The sequence below is a fragment of the Bufo gargarizans genome, chromosome 3 (genome assembly GCF_014858855.1).
Source record: "Bufo gargarizans isolate SCDJY-AF-19 chromosome 3, ASM1485885v1, whole genome shotgun sequence".
NCBI classification, from domain to species: Eukaryota; Metazoa; Chordata; class Amphibia; order Anura; family Bufonidae; genus Bufo; species Bufo gargarizans.
The window spans coordinates 528,227,415-528,251,515 of NC_058082.1; the positions used below are offsets into that span (position 1 = coordinate 528,227,415).

At 45.9% G+C, this 24,101-nt stretch overlaps 1 protein-coding gene across 1 annotated transcript in view; it reads left to right on the top strand.

Annotated features, from left to right (window-relative positions):
• Positions 1-4,292: 4,292 nt before the first annotated feature.
• Positions 4,293-24,101, top strand: part of LOC122932900 (acetylserotonin O-methyltransferase-like) — a 167,302-nt gene continuing 147,493 nt past the window's right edge. Inside the window, exon 1 of the mRNA XM_044287568.1 lies at positions 4,293-4,385. Coding sequence (XP_044143503.1) covers positions 4,314-4,385 — 72 coding nt within the window. The 5' untranslated portion in view covers positions 4,293-4,313. The remainder of the gene's footprint in view (positions 4,386-24,101) is intronic.

The following is a 24,101-nucleotide window of genomic DNA, read 5'->3' on the forward strand; positions in this document are numbered from 1 at the left end:
TCGTCTTATATGTTCTGCTTGTGTACCTCTGTACCCCTTTGATTCCAATTTTTTTTGTATTCCAGTCTGGTTCCCGTTCCTGGTCCCACTCCTCCGGAAGGGGTGTCTGCATGTCTGGCCAATCAGTTCTTGGCAGACATGTCATTCTCCGCAGGGAGAGTGGAGGGGGAGGTAACTGCATGGTGCGGTTCACTTGACGTGTTTTCCGTGTTGCCTGGCTATCTTCCCCTGGCGTACTGGCTGCGGACCCTCCGTGCAGGCTGGTTTTCAGGGGCTTGTGCTGGCTGCGGTCGTCTTTTGTGTTCCGGCCCATGTACCTCGTCACGCCTTTGATTTCTGTCCCCTTGCCTTGCCTGGTTCTGTTTGGTTTCTTGCCCCACTTCCTCCCCTTTTCTGTTTGGGGAGGAGAAGGGGGGCTTTGAGGGGTGGGAGTGTCACAGTCGTTACTTCTGGCTGTGACCTTCTGTCTATGCTCTCGCTGCAGCTCCGTTCCTGTGTGATATTTGTGGTTCTTTATGGGTTAACTCCTCTGTGTGCCGATTAGGAGTTAATCCTCTCTGCTCCATGGGTGTGGCCTCTCTGCTGCACTCATGGAACCTGGTTATAAGGCTGAGGTTTCCTCAGTTCTGTTTTAGCTCTCCTGGTGTGTGTTGTCTTGTTCTGCTCCTTGTTTGTACTCACTCTCCCATGCTGCTGACCCATGGGATCCGTGTCTGTCTGTGCTCTGTGGGTTTCCTACTTGTTCATTCCCGTCCTCTTTCCTGTGTTTTGTTATCTGTTCTGCCAGTTATGTTTTAGTCACCTAGTTTGTATTCATATGTCTCTGTTCAGCAAGCCCTTGCTGCACCTTTCTTTGCAGCAGAGTGCCATGGGCAAGGCCATACAGTTTACCACTGGTGGAGCAAGTCCTTCTCTGCTCATTGTCACTCCTGCTTGCATTTTTAGTTGCCTGCTTGTTTTTGCCTGTTTGTTATGTCTGCCTATGTACCGTCGGTACCTTCTGGTACCTGTTGTCCTTTTGCTCCTGTTGTCACTGTCTAGTTCATGCTCCAAAGTGGACCCTGGCAACTCCCTGCGGCAAAGCCTAACCCTACCATCTGGGGCCCTAGTGAATACCAGTAGTTGCTTAGTCACGCCCCTCTGGAGTATTACTAGACAGTGGCGCAGTGGGGGTTTTCCTCCCACTGTGCGGACGGTACATAGAGCTCACTATTTCCCTGTGTTTCCCTCCTTGGATTCTGTTTGTACAATAAACTCTTGTGTGTCTGTACCGTATTGCTGTTTGTTTATTGCTTGACGACGCAGAGGTCTCTCCTGGGACCTCCAACTCGTGAAACTTGCTTTAGCTTTTTACGAATGTCTTTAATGTATAATTTCCATTTATCATACATTCTGGCAAACTTTTTTCCTTTTAGTGCTGCTTCTTGCTCCAAATTTTCCAGCACCTTTGGGGTCGATTTTCTGACACGTGATGAATGTCTTAGTTCATCTGTTTGGGCTATATTTGTTTGAGGCAAGACTAATGCTGCATCAGGCTCTTCTACCTCAGACAGGTTCCCTTGCTCTTCCCCCTCTACTCTATCTATCTTTGTATCCTCTAACAGTTGCATGGTAATACTAGGTTCAGACATTTTAATTTAAATGCAATACTGGCAATCAATCCAAATATTAAGAGTCCTTTCACTTTAAATGCAATGCTGACAAATGCAGAAATAAATGACTGTCACTTTAAATACAACAGCGATAAATGCAGGCAATAAATGACTTTCACTTTAAATAAAAACAAAGGACGGTTTGTAGAACACGGACTCTAAAGCATTTAAAGTCTCTTATTTCTGAACACAAAAAAAATGTATCTTTATGCCAAAGCCTACAGTATATGCAATGATAAGTAATAAAAGGAAAGCTCTGACCTTATTCTGAAGAGCAGGAACAAATGTCAATATTAAGGGAGACGCGTCTTTTCTTGATAGGATGCGATGCTTGCGCTGACTTGTGATGCTCTGTTCAGACTTTCGATGCTCTGTTCAGACTTGGCGCTCTTTCTCTGACTATGTTGCCTTTGCCGTTCTGCCACTTTAAGATTTGGCTGCAGTTTGACTAATGCACACGTTCTATGGCCTTTATGGTAGCTCCGCTGGAGTGTTTTTTTCTTGCTCACTCAGGGAACAGTTACTGCGTGGCAGTATATGCTGTCGCTCCGCAGCTCTAATGCGCTCTTAACAGTGCAATTTGAGCAGCACTATCAGTTCGCCCTCTGAGGATAAAAGTTTCACTGTGGCAGGCGCAGCACTATGAAGTGCCTTTTGCGCTGTGGCACTAGAAGAATATTGTATCTCTGACTTTTATTCAAACCAGACTGTCTATTACTCTGTAATTCCTCTAGCACTGTTCTATGGAAACAGTAGTTTTAAAGAGCACACCAAATACTTGAAATAACTTCTTTATTAACTTCAACTTTTCTTCATATAACACTGCCACCTCCGCAGCAGATAGTCCATGTACATAACATGTGTTGAAAAGATATCACAAAATGGGGGTGTGATTAAGATAGTGGTTCAACTGTTCAATCTTGTTATTCAACATAAAATGGTGAATATATTTCTCTTGAGTATCTGTACTCTCACTTTAAGTTATTTAGGCACTTTATGATCTATCTGAGAGGTATATCTGAGGTCTAACTAATAGTTCACTTGCAGTATGCAGTGAATAACTCTGATTTTGTCTTTAAGGCATAAACATAGAAACTTTATTAAGGCTATTAGCAGGTTTGGCTGTATACACATATAAGGCTATACTAGCAACCTAGGACAGGTCCTAGCTGGCCAGCTACACCAATCAAGGCTACTTATCTGGTAAAATAACTGTTTTAGTTGCTGGTTAGCAGCTATTCCTGACTGTTATATGTAAGGACTTGTTTTATCTGTCTTAGTTATCTGCTTATTCTTTAAAATCTTCATTTTCTCTTATCTTGGATGACATTTTGGGGCTTTGGAACCGATTACTCAACTTACAATAGTTTCAACATAAAATGGTCACCCTGGAACCGAATAATATTGTATTTTGAGGGACCATTGTAATTAAGTAGATGTCACCTGCAGTTCTATGTAACACCCCAGATAAAAGTGATAACTTTCTGTGTGCAGATAATGTAGTAGATGGTACCTGCAGTCCTATGTAACACTACATAATGTAAAAGGGTTCTCTGAGATTTACATATTGATGGCCTATCCTCAGGGTAGGTCATCAATATGAGATTGGCTGGGGTCCAAATTTAGACATATTTCTGTGTAATACATGACCCCCTAAGTCTTTTTTTTATTTTTATACTTCTATCCTTTATTTGTATATTAAATATGTATATTGATTCCAATATGTTATTGTCTGGAGCACCAAGTTCTATTATCTATAATAATACTTATTTCTCTATTATTTCTATTTATTCAGTTCATGGATGCACCCTGCAGCTAACCGAATACCATGGAAGACATGAAGGTAGATTTATCAAAACTGGTGTAAAGTAGAACTGACTTAGCAACCAGTCAGATTCCACCTTTATTTTTTCAGAGCTCCTTTGGAAAATGAAAGGTGGAATCTGATTGGTTACTAAGGACAACTAAGCCAGTTTTGCTTTACACCGATTTTAATAAATCTCCCCCATGATGTTTGTGTGTAGGGGTAGGGGGTTACTCCTATTCAGTTAGCCCATGGAATACTATATTTCCTTAAGGAGATCATCTAAGTGGCCTGATTCAAAAGGTTCAACACTGACTTGTAGGATAGCTGCCTTACATCTGGTGGCATCACTTGTTATCAGTTCATTTGAGTTCACTCTGCACATGGATGTCGTACACAGGTCTTATACTGAACATGGGCTAAACCATGGGTCAGCAACCTCCGGCACTCCAGCCGTTGTGAAACCACAACTCCCAACATGCATACTTGCTCTGCTTTTCTCAGAACTGTACATTCATGGAATTGTAGTTTCACAACAGCTGGGGTGCCAAAGATTTCTGACCCCTGGGCTATACCATTGTGCTGTGCAGACAGGGGCCACTGCACAACAGTATGTGAAATATATTATTATATATTACAGTTCTTTTCTATAAACAACTAAAGTATAAAAATATAAAGCAGACATCCTCTTTAATTCATGAAAAAGTAATCAAGTTATTTCTATATTCCATATGTTATATGTTCTTATGGCTTTGAGATCATCATACTGAGCCTCGTTAAGATCTCTGAAGGAACACGCCTCTTGTCAGAATAGAGCCTATAATTGCTGACTGAGCTACACTGTGTATTACATCAACATGTGTTCTGCTGAAGAACTTGAATTCCCTCAACAACTTTTTGAGTATCAATGTGGATTTGCAGCCTCAAAGGTAAGAAATGAATTTCATTCTGCAGATATAACTTCTCCAGTTACAGTATATGGAACATTGCTGGTTTTAGAGATGGTGATAGAGCTACACGACGACTTGGATGGAATTTTTGTGACTGTCGCAGTATGTTGCATTGTGACACCATGAATTTTTGTGACTGTCGTGTCACTGTCACAGCATGTTGCAGTACAACACCATAGACTATCATTATAAAAATTGTCGCGCAACAAATGTCGTTCTGTAGTCCTAGCTAAAAGCTCCTGCTCCTGCAATCTAGCAGGAGCAGGTCGGGTCCCGGCTGACAGACACAGCGGGGACCCTGAGGAGAAGACAGGAGCGCTTTATTACCACTTCTGCCTTCTCCTGTGCCAGCAGAAGATCCATGCAGGAGTGCAGGGCCGGTGAAAGGATTTTTGCCGCCCTAGGCAAAGATCCATTTTGCCACCCCTCATGTCACTCACTCACTGACAGACACACACAAACACTGACAGACAGACACACACTCAGACACTCACTGAATGACGTACATGGAAACTCACTGACAGACACACATACACTCACTGACAGACAGACAGATACACTCACTGACAGACACACACACTCAGACACTCACTGAATGATGTACACAGAAACTCACTGACAGACATACTCACTGACAGACACACACTCACTCACTGACATACATACTCACTGACAGAAACACACTCACTGACAGACACACACTCAGACACTCACTGAATGATGTACACAGAAACTCACTGACAGACACACATACACTCACTGACAGACACACACACTCAGACACTCACTGAATGATGTACACAGAAACTCACTGACAGACATACTCACTGACAGACACACACTCACTCACTGACATACATACTCACTGACAGACACACACTCACTGACAGACAGACACACACTCAGACACTCACTGAATGATGTACACAGAAACTCACTGACAGACACACATACACTCACTGACAGACAGATACACTCACTGACAGACACACACACTCAGACACTCACTGAATGATGTACACAGAAATTCACTGACAGACACTCTCACTGACAGACACACACTTACTCACTGACATACATACTCACTGACAGACACACACTCACTGACAGACAGACACACACTCACTCACTAACAGACACTCACTGACAGACATACACCTACCCACTGAAACACACACAGAAACTCACTGACAGACACTCACTTACTGGCAGACAAACACACACATATACTCACTAACAAACATACACATACTCACTGACAAACACACAGACACTTACTGACCGACAGACATCCACTCTCACCACTGACATACACACACAGACACTCAATGACAGACACACATACATTTACTGACAGAAAGACAGACATACATGCACTCACTCACTGACATACACACACAGACACTCAATGACAGACACACATACATTCACTCACTGACATAAATACACAGGCAGACACTCACTCAGTCAAACACTTAAACACTCACCTCCCTGGGGTCCAGTGTGGTGCAGCTCCTCAGTCCTCCAGAGCGCCGTTTAGTATGCCGGGGCCGGAATGACATCATATTCCGGCATCACAGAGGACGCACAAGGGAGGGGTGGGGAGCTGCTAGAACAGCCTCCCTTGCTGCCCGCCTCCTATCCTCCGGTAATTTACTGGCAGAGCAGGCACCTGCCATCACGGTGAGCCGATGCCTGCTTTGACATATTTAAGAAGGACCTCCACCTCCTGGCCCCCCTGTAACCGCGCTGGGGGCGGCTCAAGAGCCACTCGTCCAGGGCTGCAGCCCCAGTCAGGGGGAGCCCACCAGGGCGCCCCCAGCAGGCCGGCAACCTAGGCAAACGCCTAGTTCGCCTATATGGTTGCGCCGGTCCTGAAGGAGTGAAGGGGTAGAGAGGGAAGCGGGTGAGCCTCTTCCTCTGTTAGTCCTGATGGTCACATTACTGCCGGAGGTGTCGGGAGCAGAGTTGCAGGGTCTAAGGTGACCCTGAGCAGCTCTGCCACTGTGTAATGCCCCCACAGGAAGCTGTTTTCCCTTGTTACTGTTTCTCCTGTGGATGCCCCAGTTTCAGTGGAAACCTCCTCCAGAGGTCTTTTATTGACCTCCTCGGGGACATATTATGTGCCAAAAATAAATTAAAATTTAGGTAAAATAAATAAATAAAATACAAATAAAAAAAAAATATTAAAAATGCAGTCGCCAACGGAAAGCTTCACCATGTAGAATCAAGCCCATACATGTTATATATTAAAATGATCATCACAAAATAGGGAACCCATTAATTTTTGTGTCAGTTTTAAGATTTAAGAAATAAAAAGCAATAATTAAAAAAATTACTAGAATTAGCAGTTTTCCTTCAAACTAAACCTAAAAAAAAGATAAAAATAAAATAAAAAACATTCTACTAAAATTCATAAGTGTCAAGTAAAAAAAAATTGCAAAAATGATTTTGTTAGTCAAACAAATAAAAAAGTTAGGGTCACTAAACCACCACGTGCACAAATTCACAAAAAGTTGCCTGGGCATTCAGGCCGTTTTTTAGGCCTGGTCATGAAAGGGTTAAAGGGTTGTGTCACTTCAGGCTCATGCACACGAACATATTTTTTGTCTGTGTCCGTTCTGTTTTTTTTGTGGCCCATATGCGGAACCATTCACTTCAATGGGACCGCAAAAGAACATAAATTACTCCATGTCCATATGTCCGTATGTTCTGCAAAAAAATACATGGACAAGAATAGGACTGTTCTATTATAGACTGCCTTTTCGATTCTGTGCAATGCTCTCGCCCCGTATACGTGTTTTGTGGATCCGCAATTTGCCGGCCGCAAAACAACAATGTTCGTGTGCATGAACCCTATCAGCAAATGGCATTTATCATGTAGACAAAGTAAAAGGCTCTTACTAATGTATTGTGAATGTCCATATTGCTTCCTTTGCTGGCTTGATTAAATGTTTCATTACATTATACACTACTCATTTCCAGGGGTTACCACCCTGCAATACCAGAGTGGTGGTCGTGCTTGCACACTACAGGAAAAAGCATCGGCCTCTCTGGTGGTCAGGACTAGTGTAATGCCCCAGAGTGGCATAAACCACCTATTTGAGCACCCAAACTATATTTTATGGTTGATCCTGTGTCATCTTACATATTTATTGCTATGTCCTACACTGCTATGTCCTACATTTATTTTCCTTGCAAATGCAAAAAAAGTGTAATGTGCCAGCAGATGGCGGCAACATTGGCAGAACTAGTTTTCCTAAAATAGAACCTGCTTTTCATTCTAGCCCTCTCTAGAGTTTAGTTAGTGTAAGGCAGTCTAACCTACCCCATTTTGGGAAGAGGTTGAGTCTAGCTTATCCCCTGTAAGGGGAGGCTGTGTGTTGACCAGCAGAGCACTGCTCTGCTGGGCCTAAGTGCTCACGCTACAAGTTTCAGAGCCACGAGGAAGGATTCCCTGGATAAGATAAAGACAAGCAGAAAGATACAAATGAGGGTACTTTCACACTGGCGGCAAAGTGATCCGGCAAGCAGTTCCGTCGCATGCAAACGGACAGCATTTGTAGATGGATCCGGATGCGGATCCGTCTCACAAATGCATTGCAAGAATGGATCTGTTTGTCATATGGACAAACAGATCCGTTTCTATTTTTTTTTTCACATTTTTAAAGGACGGATCCGTCAATTTAAATACCGGGACCGTCACTAATACATTCCTATGGAAAATAATGCCGGATCTGGCATTCAGGCAAGTGTTCAGTTTTTTTGTCCGGAGATAAAACTGCATCATGCTGCAGTATTATCTCCGTCCTGAACAGTCAAAAAAACTGAACTGAATAAATCCTGATGCCTCCTGAATGGATTGCTCTCCTTTCAAAATGCATGGGAATAAAACTGATCAGTTATTTTCCGGTATTGAGCCCCTAGGATGGAGCTCTATGCTGGAAAAGAAAAACGCTAGTGTGAAAGTACCATTAAGATAAAGACCGAGTCAGACTACAGAAAACCAAGTACAGCAGAAAGAGAAAAAGTTCATATTTAATCCAGCCAGCATAGCAGAGCTGAGAAAGTGACAGAGGTAGCAGAGCTGATTGTGTTTGCCAGCTAAAACTTATGCCAAAATCTGCTGATGACCAAGAGAAAGTTGGAAGATTGTTTCCTAATGAAATTTTATTCAAGTAAGGGTGAGTTCACACGGGCGAGATTTCCGCGCAGGTGCAATGCGGGAGGTGAACGCATTGCACCCGCACTGAATCCTGACCCATTCATTTCAATGGGTCTGTGTACATGAGCGTTGTTTTTCACGCATCAGTTCTGCGTTGCGTGAAAATCGCAGCATGTTCTATATTCAGCGTTTTTCACGCAGCCCTGGCCCCATAGAAGCTAATGTGGCCGCTTTAAAAATGCATTGCATCCGCAAGCAAGTGCGGGTGCGATGTGTTTTTCACTGATGGTTGCTAAGAGATGTTGTTTGTAAACCTTCCGTTTTTTATTACACGTGTGAAAAACGCATCAAAACGCATTGCACTCGCGCAGAGAAAACTGAACAACTAAACGCAATCGCAGACAAAACTGACTGAACTTGCTTGCAAAATAGTGCGAGTTTCACTGAACGCACCCTGAACGCATCCTGAGCCAATCCGTCACGCCCGTGTAAACCCAGCCTAAAGCTGTTAACTACTTCAATACCAGTCTAGACTCAATTTATTCTGCAAATGACCCAACTGTTAACCCTTTTATCACTCTGCTTCGGACGACCACACTTGAAGTTCCAGATATACAGGTAGGAGCATCATGACAAGTGCAAAAGCCGCACCTTAAGGCCCCTTTCACACGGGCGAGTATTCCGCGTGGGTGCGATGCGCGAGATGAACGCATTGCACCCGCACTGAATCCGGACCCCTTCATTTCTATGGGGCTGTTCATATGAGCGGTGATTTTCACGCATCACTTATGCGTTGTGTGAAAATCGCATGTTCTATATTCTGCGTTTTTCACGTAACGCAGGCCCCATAGAAATGAATGGGGTTGCGTGAAAATCGCAAGCATCCGCAAGCAAGTGCGGATGTGGTGCGATTTTCACGCATGATTTCTAGGTGACAGTCTATTCACTGTATTATTTTCCCTTAGGCCTCGTTCACACTTCAGTGTTTGGTCAGTGATTTCCATCAGTGATTTGTGAGCCAAAACCAGAAGTAAAGCCTCCACAGATATGAGGTAGAAGGGAAAGATCTGCTCCTGTTCTGTGTTTTTAGAGCCGCACCTGGTTTTGGCTCACAAATCACTGATGGAAATCACTGACTAAACACTGAAGTGTGAACGAGGCCTTATAACATGGTTATAAGGGAAAATAATAGCATTCTGAATACAGAATGCATAGTATAATAGTGCTGGAGGGGTTAAAAAAATAAATAAAATTAACTCACCTTCTCCTCTTGATCGCGTAGTTCTCAGTCTCTTCTTTACTAGCTGTGGGCTAAAGGACCTGTGGTGACGTCAGATCACATGCTCCATCACCACGGTGATGGACCATGTGATTGGAGCATGTGATCTGATGTCACCACAGGTCATTTAGCCCACAGCTAGTAAAGAAGAGATCGGGAACTACGCGATCAAGAGGAGAATGTGAGTTAATTTATTTATTTATTTTTAACCCCTCCAGCACTATTATACTATGCATTCTGTATTCAGAATGCTATTATTTTCCCTTATAACCATGTTATAATGGAAAATAATACAATCTTCAGAACATCAATCCCAAACCTGAACTTCTGTGAAGAAGTTCGGGTTTGGGTACCAAACATGCGCGATTTTTCTCATGCGAGTGCAAAACGCATTACAATGTTTTGCACTCGCGCGGAAAAATCACGCGTGTTCCCGCAACGCACCCGCCTCTTATCCGGGCCAAAAATATGACGCCCGTGTGAAAGAGGCCTAAATAGACACTATAGGCAGCCCTAACACCACTCTGGCATTCCTACACCTGGGTTTCACCATCATCTTCTACATAGGAGAATCTACTCCCTCGTTGTTGAAATGCAACTGGCATCACAACAAAAACTCTAAAACTCACCTAACACCTGTAGAAAAGACCCCATAGCACGGGACCTGCCGGCTGCACTAGGGATGAGCGAATCAACTTTAGATGAAACATCCAAACTCGATTCGTATAAAACTTTGTTCTAATACTGTACGGAGCAGGAGCTCCATACATTATTAGAATGTATTGGCTCCAATGAGTCGTTTCTTGTTGACCGAGGGGGGGGGGGGGATTTTATTCATCTGTCGTTGTCATACCTTCTCCAGGCAGCGTAAAGATGTCTCAGGCTCCAGAAACAGACGATAGCCTCTCTTTACCCAGGACTTCCGTGTCAGGGCGCGCCAGCAACCCCTCTCTGCGAAGCTGGACCATCCCGAAGCTCGTCGCAGAGCTCAACAGGAGGGGAATCCGTCATCCTGCTTCCGCGAGGAAGGCGGAGCTGTACCGCCTCCTGATGACAGAACCGGAGGGCCCCAACGACCAGCCCTCTCTATCATCTATACAGCTGTCCATACTGCAGTTGCAGGCTACCATTTGTAGCCTGGCAGGTTTGATAGCAGACATACAGACTAGGATGGGCGAATTGGAGTCCTGGCCTCCAGCGGCACCACCTTCCCCAGGCCCTCCTGCCTTGCCTTCTACGTCCCAGGACGCGGCTCCAGGTACGGTCTGTGCCAGCCCCCAGATTGCCCCCCTCGCACTTCATCCCCGAGAATCTGAAAAGGGATATTCTGGCAGGGAAGGACGTCAACCTGGCGTCCATTCTCATTGCGTCCCAGGACGTGTCAGAACTTGTACCACTTCTACGACTACCACCGGTCTTTCTCAGCCAAGGCAGCCGCAGCCCTTGCCCAATTTCAGTTCTGCACGGACTTGGCGAATCTAGACATGGAGCTGTTTTGTCACCAGGCTCCAACATGTGCGGCATGCCAATCAATTCAGCACACCGCCGACTGGTGTCCCAACCTCCCCACCCCGGCCCTCTGGCGCCCAGCGGTTCCAGGGCTCCACCGATAAGCTGGGTAGGCCCATCACATATCTGGGGCAGAGTCAGGTGTGCAATAACTTCAACGCGGGGGGTTGCAGTTTCAATAGGTGTCGAGCATTGCACATCTGCTCCCTCTGTTTCAGCGCCCATCCCCACCCCAGCTGCCCAAAGAGACAGTGCAATAACTTATGACTGACCGACGTTAACATCGAGCTCCTGGGCGTCCTGTTGCAAAACCACCCCGACCACCAAGCCGTACAGTTCCTTCTCGCCGGAAAGGGGTTTTCATACGGGCCTCATGACGGAACCTGCAGTCGGCTTGTCAAGATTCGCCGGCAGTTGCCACCTTCTTGCAGGACGAGGTCCGGAAGGGTTTTTTGCTGGGCCCGTTCAAGGCCATCCCCTTCACCACTTGGAGGATAAACCCCATTGGTTTGGTATCCAAACAATCATCCAATAAAAAGTGTTTGATCTATGACTTGTCGGCTCCACACATGTCGCCCATTCCCAGCCTCAACTCCCTGATCCCGTCAGAGGAGTTCTCCATGTCGTACGCATCCATCGATGAGGCCATCCAGTACGTCCTGCTGGCCGGGGAAGGGGCTTGGCTGGCCAAGGCCGACATTGCGGATGCCTTTAAACTACTCCCCATCCTTCCCCAGTTATGGCAATATTAAGGGCTGCGTTGGGCGGACGGGTACTATTTTGCCAACCGGCTCACCTTTGGGTCCAAAAGCAGCCCGTGGCTGTTTGACAGGTTCGCCTGTGCGCTGCACTGGATCCTTGTCCACCACGGGGGTCTGGACATAGTCATCCATTATTTGGATGACTTCCTGATCGTCGAGAGGCCCCAGGGTTCCCCCTCGGGGTTGGCTAGCCTGCTTCAGCTATTCGCCAGTCTCGAGGTCCCCGTGGCGTCGGCCAAAACAGAGGGTCCGGGCACCAGGGTCACCTTCTTGGGCATCACCCTGGATTCGGTCCGCATGGAGGCCAGCCTCCCCGCAGCCAAGCTGGCCAAGATCCAGTCCGCCATCTCCTCCGCGGCCTCTTCCAGGGTCCTGTCCAAGCGGGAGCTCCAATCCCTGCTTGGATCCCTCAACTGTGCGTTCAAGATCATGCCCCAGGGCATGGCCTTCACTTCCCAGCTCCTCAGTCTCCTCCCGACAGCCCCGGATCAGGACTCCACCATCCAACTAGACGGACGGATGGCGGATCTCCAGATGTGGCAGGCTTTCCTGGCCGGGTGGAATGGTATGTCCTTGTTTGTACCATCCCCGGATTCAGCGTACCCCACGGTCTTCACCGATGCCGCGGCCTCCCGCAGGTTCGCTGCCATCTTCCATCCACAGTGGTTGGTCGGCGGTTGGCCGGTGGAGCTCATATCCGAGACTGAGGCCATGAAATCCTCCCCGCTGTTAGAATTATACCCAATTGTGGCGGCGGCCCATGTGTGGGGTCCTCTCTGGGCAAACAAGTCCGTTATCTTCAGGACAGACAGTCAGGTCCTAGTAGAGATCATATCCAAAGGGAGGGCCAAGTCTCTTAGGATCATGTCCCTATTGCGTAGACTTCTGTGGCTGTCCTTGTCGTTTAATTTCCATATTGTCACGGTCCATATTCAGGGGGCACAGAACGTAGCAGCAGACGCCCTGTCTCGTTTTAATTATGATGTCTTCTTTCAGGAGCTCCCGGAGGAAGACTTGTCGGTGTTCCAGCTCCGCCGTTCAGCTCCCTCCTGTTGGACTAGAGCCCCTGATAGCATCTGCACGGTCATTGGTCCAGCGCTCGCTAGCCGCCAACACCGCTAGGAACTATGACGCCGGGTTCAGAATTTTCAGGGAGTTCAGTGACACCCATCCCCGGGGGAAGGTGGACGAGGTCACGTTCATCATGGCTTTCATAGCCTATTGCCACACGCACCGCCACCTGTCAGTTAACACCATCAGGCTGTATTTGGCCGGCATTCAGCACCACCGGATGCTCGGTGACCCCTCTGCCAAATCCATTTTTTCCAATCAGGCCATCAAAGCCACCCTCAGGGGCATTCAGAAAGCTAGCACGGCGGTCCAGGTGCTCAAGCAACCAGTGTCAGGTGAGATTTTCCGCAGATTGTCCGTAGCCCTAGACGGTCTCCCTTTTGGGCAATTGGCGAGCATCATCACCAAGGCAGCCATGTACCTAGGGTTCTATGGGTTCCTTAGACCCGGGGAGTTCACCTGCGGCACGGTCAATCGAGCGACCCTGCTCAGGCGACATCTCACCTGGCACTCGGACCACTTCATACTGTCCATCCCATCCACCAAGACCAACCAGGCAGGTCCTCCCACCGAGTTAGAGTTCTTTCCTACGGCCAACTGTTGGTGTCCCGTTAAGGTGCTACAGGAGCTTCTGGCCTCCCTCCAGTCTCCCACTTTAGACGAACCGTTTCTCCCAGTTAATGGTAGGCCCCTATCTTCGGCCCAGTTTGTCTTCAACATCCGCACCCTAGCGGCAGGATTGGGGTATAACCCCAGCACGATATCCGGGCACTCTTTTCGCATAGGGGCCGCGTCCGCAGCGTCCAGTCATCAGGTTCCGGCACACATCATCCGCAGGATGGGTCGCTGGTGGTCATCCTGCTACGCAAGGTACATTCCCAACCCGCGAGTTGAGATCTCCAGAGCCTTTCGTTCACTGGCTTTATAGGTATCATGATGCTCCAATAAATACTTGTACCCTACAACGGGTCAGTTCTCTTTTTGCCCACTTCTATAGGCCTTACCTCGTCACTGGCGCCGGGCACACTCCAGCCAGTCAGGTCAGGGCAGCACATAGGCATGCCTATTCTGTTCCTCGGTTAGCTCCTACCACAGTATATCAGTAAGCAGCAAATCAAAGGGAACATCAGATACACGATTCTCCTATAATGTTGTATGCAAGTCATGATTTTAAACAATCTATGTCCATTGTCAACTAAACAAAAAAAAATGATTTTGTGTGTATGAAACAAACACTACCAGCGATTGAGGTGTGGGCAGTACTACCACAACTAAGTTACAACAACTGTGTGTTTAGACCCTTTACATGCAGAAGGTTATGGGCGACTTAAGAATCATGTGAACATTACGCATGAGGATGACGTTAGCTGAACACAAATTGGAAACCTGCTTAAAATAATCAACAACCTTTAATATTGCCATGTTATGAAAAAAAAAAAACGACATGGGCAAATAAAGGTTACTTCAGAAAACAGTAGCACATGTCTAAGACCAGCCATTTTCAGAAACATGTTCCTCCTGACAGAAGCAGTGCACATTACTGTTGAAACTATAAACTTAAAATATTGCTCACCTCAACGTGACGATGAGCCTTTCCTCAGGAGAAATGCTGCGCCTCATATTGGTGTCCATGAAGGTAGTCACTGACATTCGACAGAAGTAAAAAAACTTCAGGATGCATACAATGATCTTGGTAGAGGGTATGAGAGTGTCCTTTCTGGTAGCGTTGTGAAACAATCGGATGGACCCAAAATCACCGCCTTCTACTAGGTTCCTCGTCCCCATCGCTGAGAAATAAGCCAATGCAGTACGACCTCTTCCTCTGAGTCATCCGCCATGGTGAAACAGCAAAGACAAGCAACCAAAAGAACCTCTGTACCCTGTAAAGACTACAGAAAATGGCCACCAAACCAAACTCAGGTGACCTGCATATATACCAGTATCCTGGGTGGAGATATTAAAATTACATTTTTTTCACCCTTCCTTGTTTTCTGACGGTCCGCAAAAAAAACGGAAGACACACGGGAACACAACGGAAGCAAAAACGGACACGGATCGCGGAACAACGGAACCCCATTTTGCGGACCACTAAAAACAACTGTCGTGTGCATGAGGCCTTAGTGGAATAAAAAATTCCTTCCCGACTCCAATCAGGCAATCAGAATAACTCCCTGGATCAATGACCCATCTCTAGTAGCTATATCCTGTAATATTATTACACTCCAGAAATACATCCAAGCCCCTCTTGAATTATTTTATTGTACTCACCATCACAACCTCCTCAGGCAGAGAGTTCCATAGTCTCACTGCTCTTACCGTAAAGAATCCTCTTCTATGTTTGTGTACAAACCTTCTTTCCTCCAGATGCAGAGGATGTCCCCTCGTCACAGTCCTGGGGATAAATAGATAATGGGATAGATCTCTGTACTGACCCCTGATATATTTATACATAGTAATTAGATCTCCCCTCAGTCGTTTTTTTTCTAAAGTGAATAACCCTAATTTTGATAATCTTTTAGGGTACTGTAGTTGCCCCATTCCAGTTATTACTTTAGTTGCCCTCGGCTCTGCTATATCTGCTTTGTTCACAGGAGCCCAGAACTGTACACAGTACTCCATGTGTGGTCTTTATAGTGATTTGTAAAGTCGTAGGACTATGTTCTTACCACGGGCATCTATGTCCCTTTTGATGCAACCCATTATCTTATTGGCCTTGGCAGCAGCTGCCTGACACTGGTTTATGCAGCTTAGTTTGCTGTTTATTAAAATTCCTAGATCCTTTTCCATGTCAGTGTTACCGAGTGTTTTATCATTTAGTATGTACGGGTGACTTGCATTATTCCTTCCCATGTGCATAACTTTACATTTGTCAGTGTTAAACCTCATCTGCAACTTTTCTGCCCAAGCCTCCAAACTATCCAGATCCCTCTGTAGTAGTATACTGTCCTCTTCAGTGTTAATTACTTTACACAGTTTAGTGTCATCTGCAAAAATTGATATTTTACTCTGCAAGCCTTCTACAAGATAAATATATTGAAGAGAATAGGGCCCAATACTGACCCCTGATGGACCATGTGATGAGAGGAGTGACGTCACCACAGTTCCTTTTCCTCAAAGAAGAAAAGAAGCCGGGCTTCGGGAACAAGTGGATGAGATGAGTTAAATTCTTTATTTATTTTTAACCCCTCCAGTCCTATTTTACTAAGCATTCTGTATTAGGAATGCTATTATTTTCCCTTATAGCTAGGGTTGAGCGAACCCAAACTGTAAAGTTCGGGTTCGTACCGAACTTTAGGATTTTTGGACTCTGGTCTCGAACCCGAACATTTCAGTTAAAGTTCGGGTTTGGGTTCGGTGTTCGGCGATTTCTTGGCGCTTTTTGAAAGGCTGCAGAACAGCCAATCAACAAGCGTTTAACTGTGTGACCTTAGAAGCCATCACAGCCATGCTAATGGCATGGCTGTGATTGGCCAGTGCAGCATGTGACCCAGCCTCTATATAAGCTGGAGTCACGTAGCGCTGCACGTCACTCTGCTGTGCTTAGTGTAGGGAGTGGATGCTGCTGCTGTGAGGGAGAGAATAGGACAGAATCTTTAATCAGAACTCCAACTTAGCGATCTACATAGATTTAGTTGTGTGGGTGCAGTGCACAATATTTTTACCCTGCCCTGAGGCCAGTGACAGAAAAAAAAACTTTTATCCGTCTGTTAGTTAGGTGGGCGGCGGCGGACATTTTATGCAAGCTCAGTGCACCAGCACTGCATCTGTGCTTTTGTGACATTCAAATCCAAGCTTGAAATACTGCAATAATAATCTGGTTTAAAAAAAAACAACCTTTTTTGGCAATATCCTACATCTGGTACCTTTGCAGCATTAGTCAGTGTGCAATTTAAGCTAGAAATACAGAAATATTTTTCTGGGTTTTTAAAAACACAATTTTGGGTCCAAATACACAATTTTCCAGCCCTTGTTGCATCTGCACATGTGAAATTCAAGCGTCATATACAGCTTTCATATTCTGTTGTTAAAAAAACACCCATTTTGGGCAAAAAACTTAATTTTGCAGCCCTTGCTGCATCTGTGATTGTTAAAAACAAAATATTCACAAAGTTATTGTGGATAGCTCACCACCTTCCACTGTATGGCAAAGGTGCTCTAGCCAGAAAACTGATCACCCAATCAGTCAGGAACAGGAGAAAATGAATAAAAAGTGGCTGGCACTTGCTATATGGTTCACATCAACAGCATTTAATGGCTTCCCACTCAAAATTGGAGTGTGGACAGCATGGATAAAACAGCATATAATCAACACAATAATAATACAATAATAAAAAATATATAATACAATTATATATATAAAAAAGTACTGTGCACAGGTATTTGATGGAGAAATAGTCCTCTTAATATCAAGCCGTCTGGTATATTCTCTGATGCTTGAATATGGTGCCAAAAGTTCACTAGTGTTAGTTGCAAATGATATAAGTATCCTTTAAAAACAACATATGCAAATCCAGATTTGTTATTGGGAGTATTGTCTCTTTAAATAACGCTGAATATTGTCGTGAGATCCACTAAGTTACCGCAATATGTAAGCGGTGGACCTTTTGCTTAATATTTGGAAAGCCTCCGGTCTCTCCGGTGTTCGGTGCTGTGGGGAATAAGTATGCTTACCGGTTAAATGAGAATCCCCGGCAGTCCCGTCACCCAGCTTACCGCACCGCTCGAGATTGCTTCCGGTGTCCGCGCTGCTTGGTATCTGTCACGTGTTTAATCCAAGGTATCGCGGGACTTGGTGGCTTAGTTCCGGGTTCCTGTGAGGGTTACTCACGTTGAATAGAAAGAAGTGGAGCGCTCCAATTTTTAAAACTTCTTACAAGATCTTGATCGTATCAATTTTCTTATGATAAGCAGAGGTATGACGCCAGACGCGTTTCGGGACTTCTCTCCCCTTCCTCAGTGGCCATAACTCTGCTATTACAACCCCTCCTTTTATATCTCCATGGGTACTCCACAAAATCTGGGATGGAGTCACTTTTTCACATACTGCGGTTTTGATGCGTTTCGCATGCGGTTTTTTTTGCAGTACATGCGTTTTTACTGGATTTTGCATCATGATGTCATAATAGATGCTGATCGTGGAGGACAAGTCTCTACTCCATTACATTACATTATAAAAAGTATAAAAAGTATAAAACTATTAAAAATGCATTAAAATATAACTATGTTAAAAGGGAAGTCAAATTCATAAATTAACAACATCATAATCACATATTCTAGTTGGTTTTCTGTCAGTTATGAACAATTCAGTATAATATGAGTGGAAGTGGGGAAGTGTGCCTCTCACCAAGAGGGGGTCACAGCGCCGATAAACGGCCAAGCTTGTGATTCCCTGTTGAATGAGAGGCACACTACCCTGGAATTACAAGAAGCCAAAGATCTCTATTTCTGCATTCAAGCCAGCTGGCATCATACTTCCAAAGTCATAGATTTTTTTAGATTCCGCCCTTGACATCCGTTCAATGTGATTTCCCCCCTCCAATGTTTATCAATCTTTTCCAGGGCTACAAAGATCAGTCCTGTTGGGTCTTGTCCGTGTGCCTCCTTAAAGTGCCTTGAGAGTGAGTGTTTTAGATAACCTTTCTTGATATTTGAAATATGTTCAGATATCCTCACTCTCAAGGCCCTTTTTGTCCGTCCAATGTATTGTCTTGAGCACGGACATTGTATGAGGTAAATCACACTGACTGAGTTACATGTCAAGAAGTGTTCTATTTCCCATGAAAATTAATTTTGGGTAGAGAGCACCTTTTTAGTAGTTCTTGGGATTTTGACTGTATTGCAACAAATGCATTGTCCGCATTTGTAAAAGCCTTTTAATGGGAAGCCATTAAATGCTGTTGATGTGAACCATATAGCGAGTGCCAGCCACTTTTTATTCATTGTTAAAAACAAGTTTGAAATGCTTCAATAATTTTCTGGCTTTGAAAAAACACCAATTTTTGGAAATAACCTTCATTTTGGGCCTCTGCCGGATTAGTCAGTGTGCAATTTAAGCTAGAAATACAGCTATAATTTTCTGGATTTAAAAAAAATATATAACTTTTTGGCCAAAATACACAATTTTACAGCCCTTGCTGTATCTGCACCTGTGGAATTCAAGCGTTATACACAGCTGTCATATTCTGTTGTTAAAGAAACACCCATTTTTGGCAATAACCTTCTGTCACGGTAGGTAGGTAAGCGGGGAAATAACCAATCACAGGAAAACAAACAGAACAAATGACTAGGCCCAAAAGCTAGAGAAAAAGAAGTCACCACCTAGCGATGCCTAAAAGTTTTCCCTTAACTGCTGTTCCCATATGCATACCCTTAGGGTGGATATGCACATGCCCTCGTGCCTAAACCTAAACACCGTGGGCAAACCCTAAGCAGCAGGGAAAAGGGAAGAGGCAACATGCTTCTTCAAACCAGGAAGAAGCAAGCGTCTCCCTAGAGGCCTAGAAAAACACACAAAGGGAAATGTAGGAGAGGACTTATCTGAGCAGAGCTGGAGCAGACGATCCAACAACAAATCAAGAGCTCCCAGGAAAGAACTATTACCCGCACAGGCCACTGGGGGAAGGAGGGATAAATAGCCTCACTAACAATGAAACCCAGTACACCTGAGGGAAGGGGATCCAGCTCAAACCCAAATCAAAACAAAAAAGTCAGACATGTGCAGCCAGTCTGACAGATCTCCGCACATTCACAGGGCGAGGCGTGAAACCTTCATTTTGGTCCTCTGCCGCATTAATCAGTGTGCAATTTAAGCTAGAAATACAGCTATAATTTTCTGGGTTTTTAAAAACACCCTTTTTGGGCAAAATACACAATTTTACAGCCCTTGCTGCATCTGCACATGTGAAATTCAAGCGTTATATAATGCTGTCATATTCTGTTATAAAAAAAACACCCATTTTAGGCAACAAAAAATATTTTGCAGCCTTTGCTGGATATGTCATTGTGAGATACACCCTTTAGATACTGTGGTTCTATTCTGCTATTAATAAAAGACCCCTTTTGGGCAAAAATCTATAAATGCGGCCTAGTTTGCATCTGTACGTGTGAGATACACCCTTTACATACTGTGGTTCTATTCTGCTATTAATAAAACACCCATAAGGGCAAGATCCTAAATTTGAGAAACATGAGGAGAGCGTCAAATAAGGGACGTGGCCTTGGTCGTGGTGCTGCTGGTGGAGCTCCTGTTGCAGGAAGAGGATGTGGTCGGTCTGTGCCAGCTACACGTACAAGTGAAACCCCTTCCTCAGGTGCGAGTAGGCGACAGAACCTGCAGAGATATTTGGTCGGGCCTAATGCGGCTCTACGAATGATGAGGCCAGAACAAGTACAGGCGATGATAGATTGGGTTGCTGACAGTGCCTCCAGTTCCTTCACATTGTCTCCAGTCTCCATTGTCAACCAGTCTCCTGCTGAAAGATCAGAGTTGGCACCTGCAGCCGATGTCCATCAGTCTTTCACCTCACCCCCTTGCAAATCAGCCAAGCAGTCTGAGCCCCAAGTCATGCAGCAGGCTCTTCTGCTTTTTAATCACTCTGTTAGCAGGGTTTCCCCAGGGTCTTCCATCTAGCACTTCCCCAGAAGTGGAAGAGATTGAGTGCATCAATGCCCAATCAAGATGAGTACATGGGAGGACCATCGCAGCACGTCTCGGATGATGACTAAACACAGGTGCCAACTGCTGGGGCTTTTGAAAGTGTGCAAACCGACAAGAAGGGCAGGGGTGAAGACTGGGTGGAAGATGATGTGGAGGACGATGAGGTCCTCGACCCCACATGGAATCAAGGTCATGCGAGTGACCTGTCTAGTTCGGAGGAAAAGACTGTGGTCGCAAAGAGCCACCAGCACAGCAGAAGAGGGAGCAGTGTGCAAAAGTGGAGCCGCCGTCCCCTAGACAGTACGCCTGCTACTGCCCACTACAGCAAGGGACCGAGCACACCAAAGCCAGCTCCAAGGAGTTCCCTGGCGTGGCAGTTCTTCAGACAATGTGCTGACGACAAGAAACAAGTGGTTTGTGCAATCAGAGCCTGAAGCAAGGCATAAACGTTCTCAACCTGAGGAAAACCTGCATGACCAGACATCTAAGTGCAAAGCACGAGCTGCAGTGGAGTAGACACCTCAAAAACCAAGAAAGGTCTCGGGCTCCTCCTGCTTCCTCTTCTGCTGCAGTCTTTAGTTCTTCATCTCCCAAACACTAGAGCGGAAGAGGAAGTACCCGCCTACCCACCCTCGATCCCTGGTCCTGAATGCCAGCATTTGAAAATTACTGGGCTTTTCCAGGCAAGCCATCCCTTCCCTGCACAATCAAGTGGGGGACAAAATCAGGTGTGCACTGCGCAAAGCCATCTGTGGCAAGGTGCACCTCACTACGGATACGTGGACCAGTAAGCACAGTCAGGGACGTTATATCTCCATAACAGCACACTGGGTAAATGCAGTGGCGGCTGGGCCTGAGGTGGATAGCAGTTTGGCGCATGTCCTTCCACCACCGAGCATTGCAGGGCGCTTCAGTTTGCCTCCTGTTGCTTCCTTCTCCTCCTACTCCGCTTCCTCATCCTCTACCGCCTCCTCACATGGTCATCGTAACACCTTCTCCACCAACTTCAGCACAGCCAGGGGTAACTGAGAGCAGGCAGTTTTAAAACTTTTCTGTTTGGGGGACAAACCCCCACACCACGCAGGAGCTGTGGATGGACCTTGAACAACAGACCGTTGAGTAGTTGGTTCCAGTCAGCCTCAAGCCCGGCCTGGTGGTGTGCGATTATGGGCAAAATCTCGAAGCATCTCTGGGACTAGCTGGTTTGACGCACATCCCTTGCCTGGCAGATGTGCTGAATTTGGTGGTGCAGAGGTTCCTTAAAAATTACCCCGATATGTCAGAGCTGCTGCATAAAGTGAGGGTCGTCTGTGCACGCTTTCGGCGTTCTCACCCTGCTGCTGCTCGCCTGTCAGCGCTGCAGTGTAACTTCAGCCTTCCCGCTCACTGCCTCATATGCGACGTGCCCACAAGGTGGAACTCCACCTTGCACATGCTGGCCAGACTGTGCGAGCAGCAGCAGGCAATAGTGGAGTTTCAGCTGCAGCACGCACGGGTGAGTCGCTCTGCGGAACAGCACCACTTCACCACCAATGACTGGGCCTCAATGCGAAACCTGTGTTCCTTGTTGTGCTGTTCTGAGTACTTCACCAACATGGCCAGTGCCGATAACGCCGTTCTCAGCGTTACTATCCCACTTCTATGCCTCCTTGAAAAGTATATGTCACAGGAGGAGGAAGAGGGATCATTTCATAGGGTTTCCGGCCAGTCATTCACAAGTGGCTCAGAATATGGGTTCCTGCACCCACAAACGCCAGGTACACCATTGTCCAGCCAGGGCTCAGTTCTGGAGGATGACGAGGTGGAAGATGAGGAGGAGTAGATGAAGGAGGAACCATGTTCACAGCAGCGTGGCACCGAAACCAGCTCATGGCCATCACTGGTGCATGGCTGGGGGTATACAGAGGACACAGACAATTCACCTCCCACAGAGAGCAGCTTTTCATTGCCTCTGGGCAGCCTGGCACACATGAGCGATTACATGCTGCAGTGTCTCCTCAACGACTGCCGACTTGCCCACATTCTAACTTGTGCTGATTACTGGGTAGCCACGCTGCTGGATCAACCTACCGTCCTTAATTCCATCACTGGAGCGTGATCGTAAGATGCGCGAGTGCAAACGCACGCTGGTAGATGTGCTGCTGGTGGCATTCCCACCTGACAGCAGGGGCACAGTTGAAGCACAAGTCGAAGGCAGAGTAAGAGGAAGAGGTCGCCAACACAGCTGGGGCACCACCAGCATCTCAGAAGGCAGGGTTAGAATGGCCGAAATGTGGAAAAGCTTTGTCAGCACGCCACAACAACCAGCACCACCAGCTGATGTGGAACGTCTTAGCAGGAGGCAGCTTTTTTAGCAACATGGTGGAGCAGTATTTGTGCACACGCCTACACGTACTGAATGACGGATCTGCGCCCTTCAACTTCTGGGTCTCCAAATTGGGCACATGGCCTGAGCTTGCGCTTTATGCCTTGGAGGTGCTGGCCTGCCCTGCAGCCAGTGTATTGTCTGAACGTGTGTTTAGCACGGCAGGGGGCGTCATCACAGACAAGCACAGCCGTCTGTCCACAGCCAATGTGGACAAGCTCACGTTCATTAAAATGAACCAGGCATGGATCCCACCGGCCTTTACCAGCCTTTGTTATACTATAGTGCAATTGCTCATTGTTGTATTTTGGATATTTCACACTCTTTTGGATTGTGCCCTAATAAAATCAAAAAATAAATTAAAACCAAAAAACAGTGTTGGCTACCTCGTCCTCCTCCACCACCGCTTCCACCTACACAGCTACGTCCACCGCCTCCTCAAACTCCTACTCCATATGGACCTCCACCTCATAAATCAAGTATGTTTGTTTTATTTGTGCGTATTTTATTTCATTTTATGTCATTTCACTAATTTGTCTGTTACATTTTCGGGTGAAATTCACCAATTTTTGGCTGTGATATACCACTGCTATACCTAGTAGACAGGTAAAAAAAAATCATTACTTTTTCTGTTGCATTCTTGGGTGACAGTTTACCTTTTTTGCCTTGAATAAACCCCTGCTTATCATAGGTGACAGGGACCGAATTTTTTTAAAATCATCTGTACCATTGGTGGGTGACATTAACCCATTTCTGGCGATGAAAAACCCCTGCTCTGCATAGGTGACAGGGAATTAATTTTGTAAAAATTGTCTTTAACCTGTTAGGGACATAGGGCATACAGGTACGCCCGGATGTCCTGGTACTTAAGGACACAGGGCGTACCTG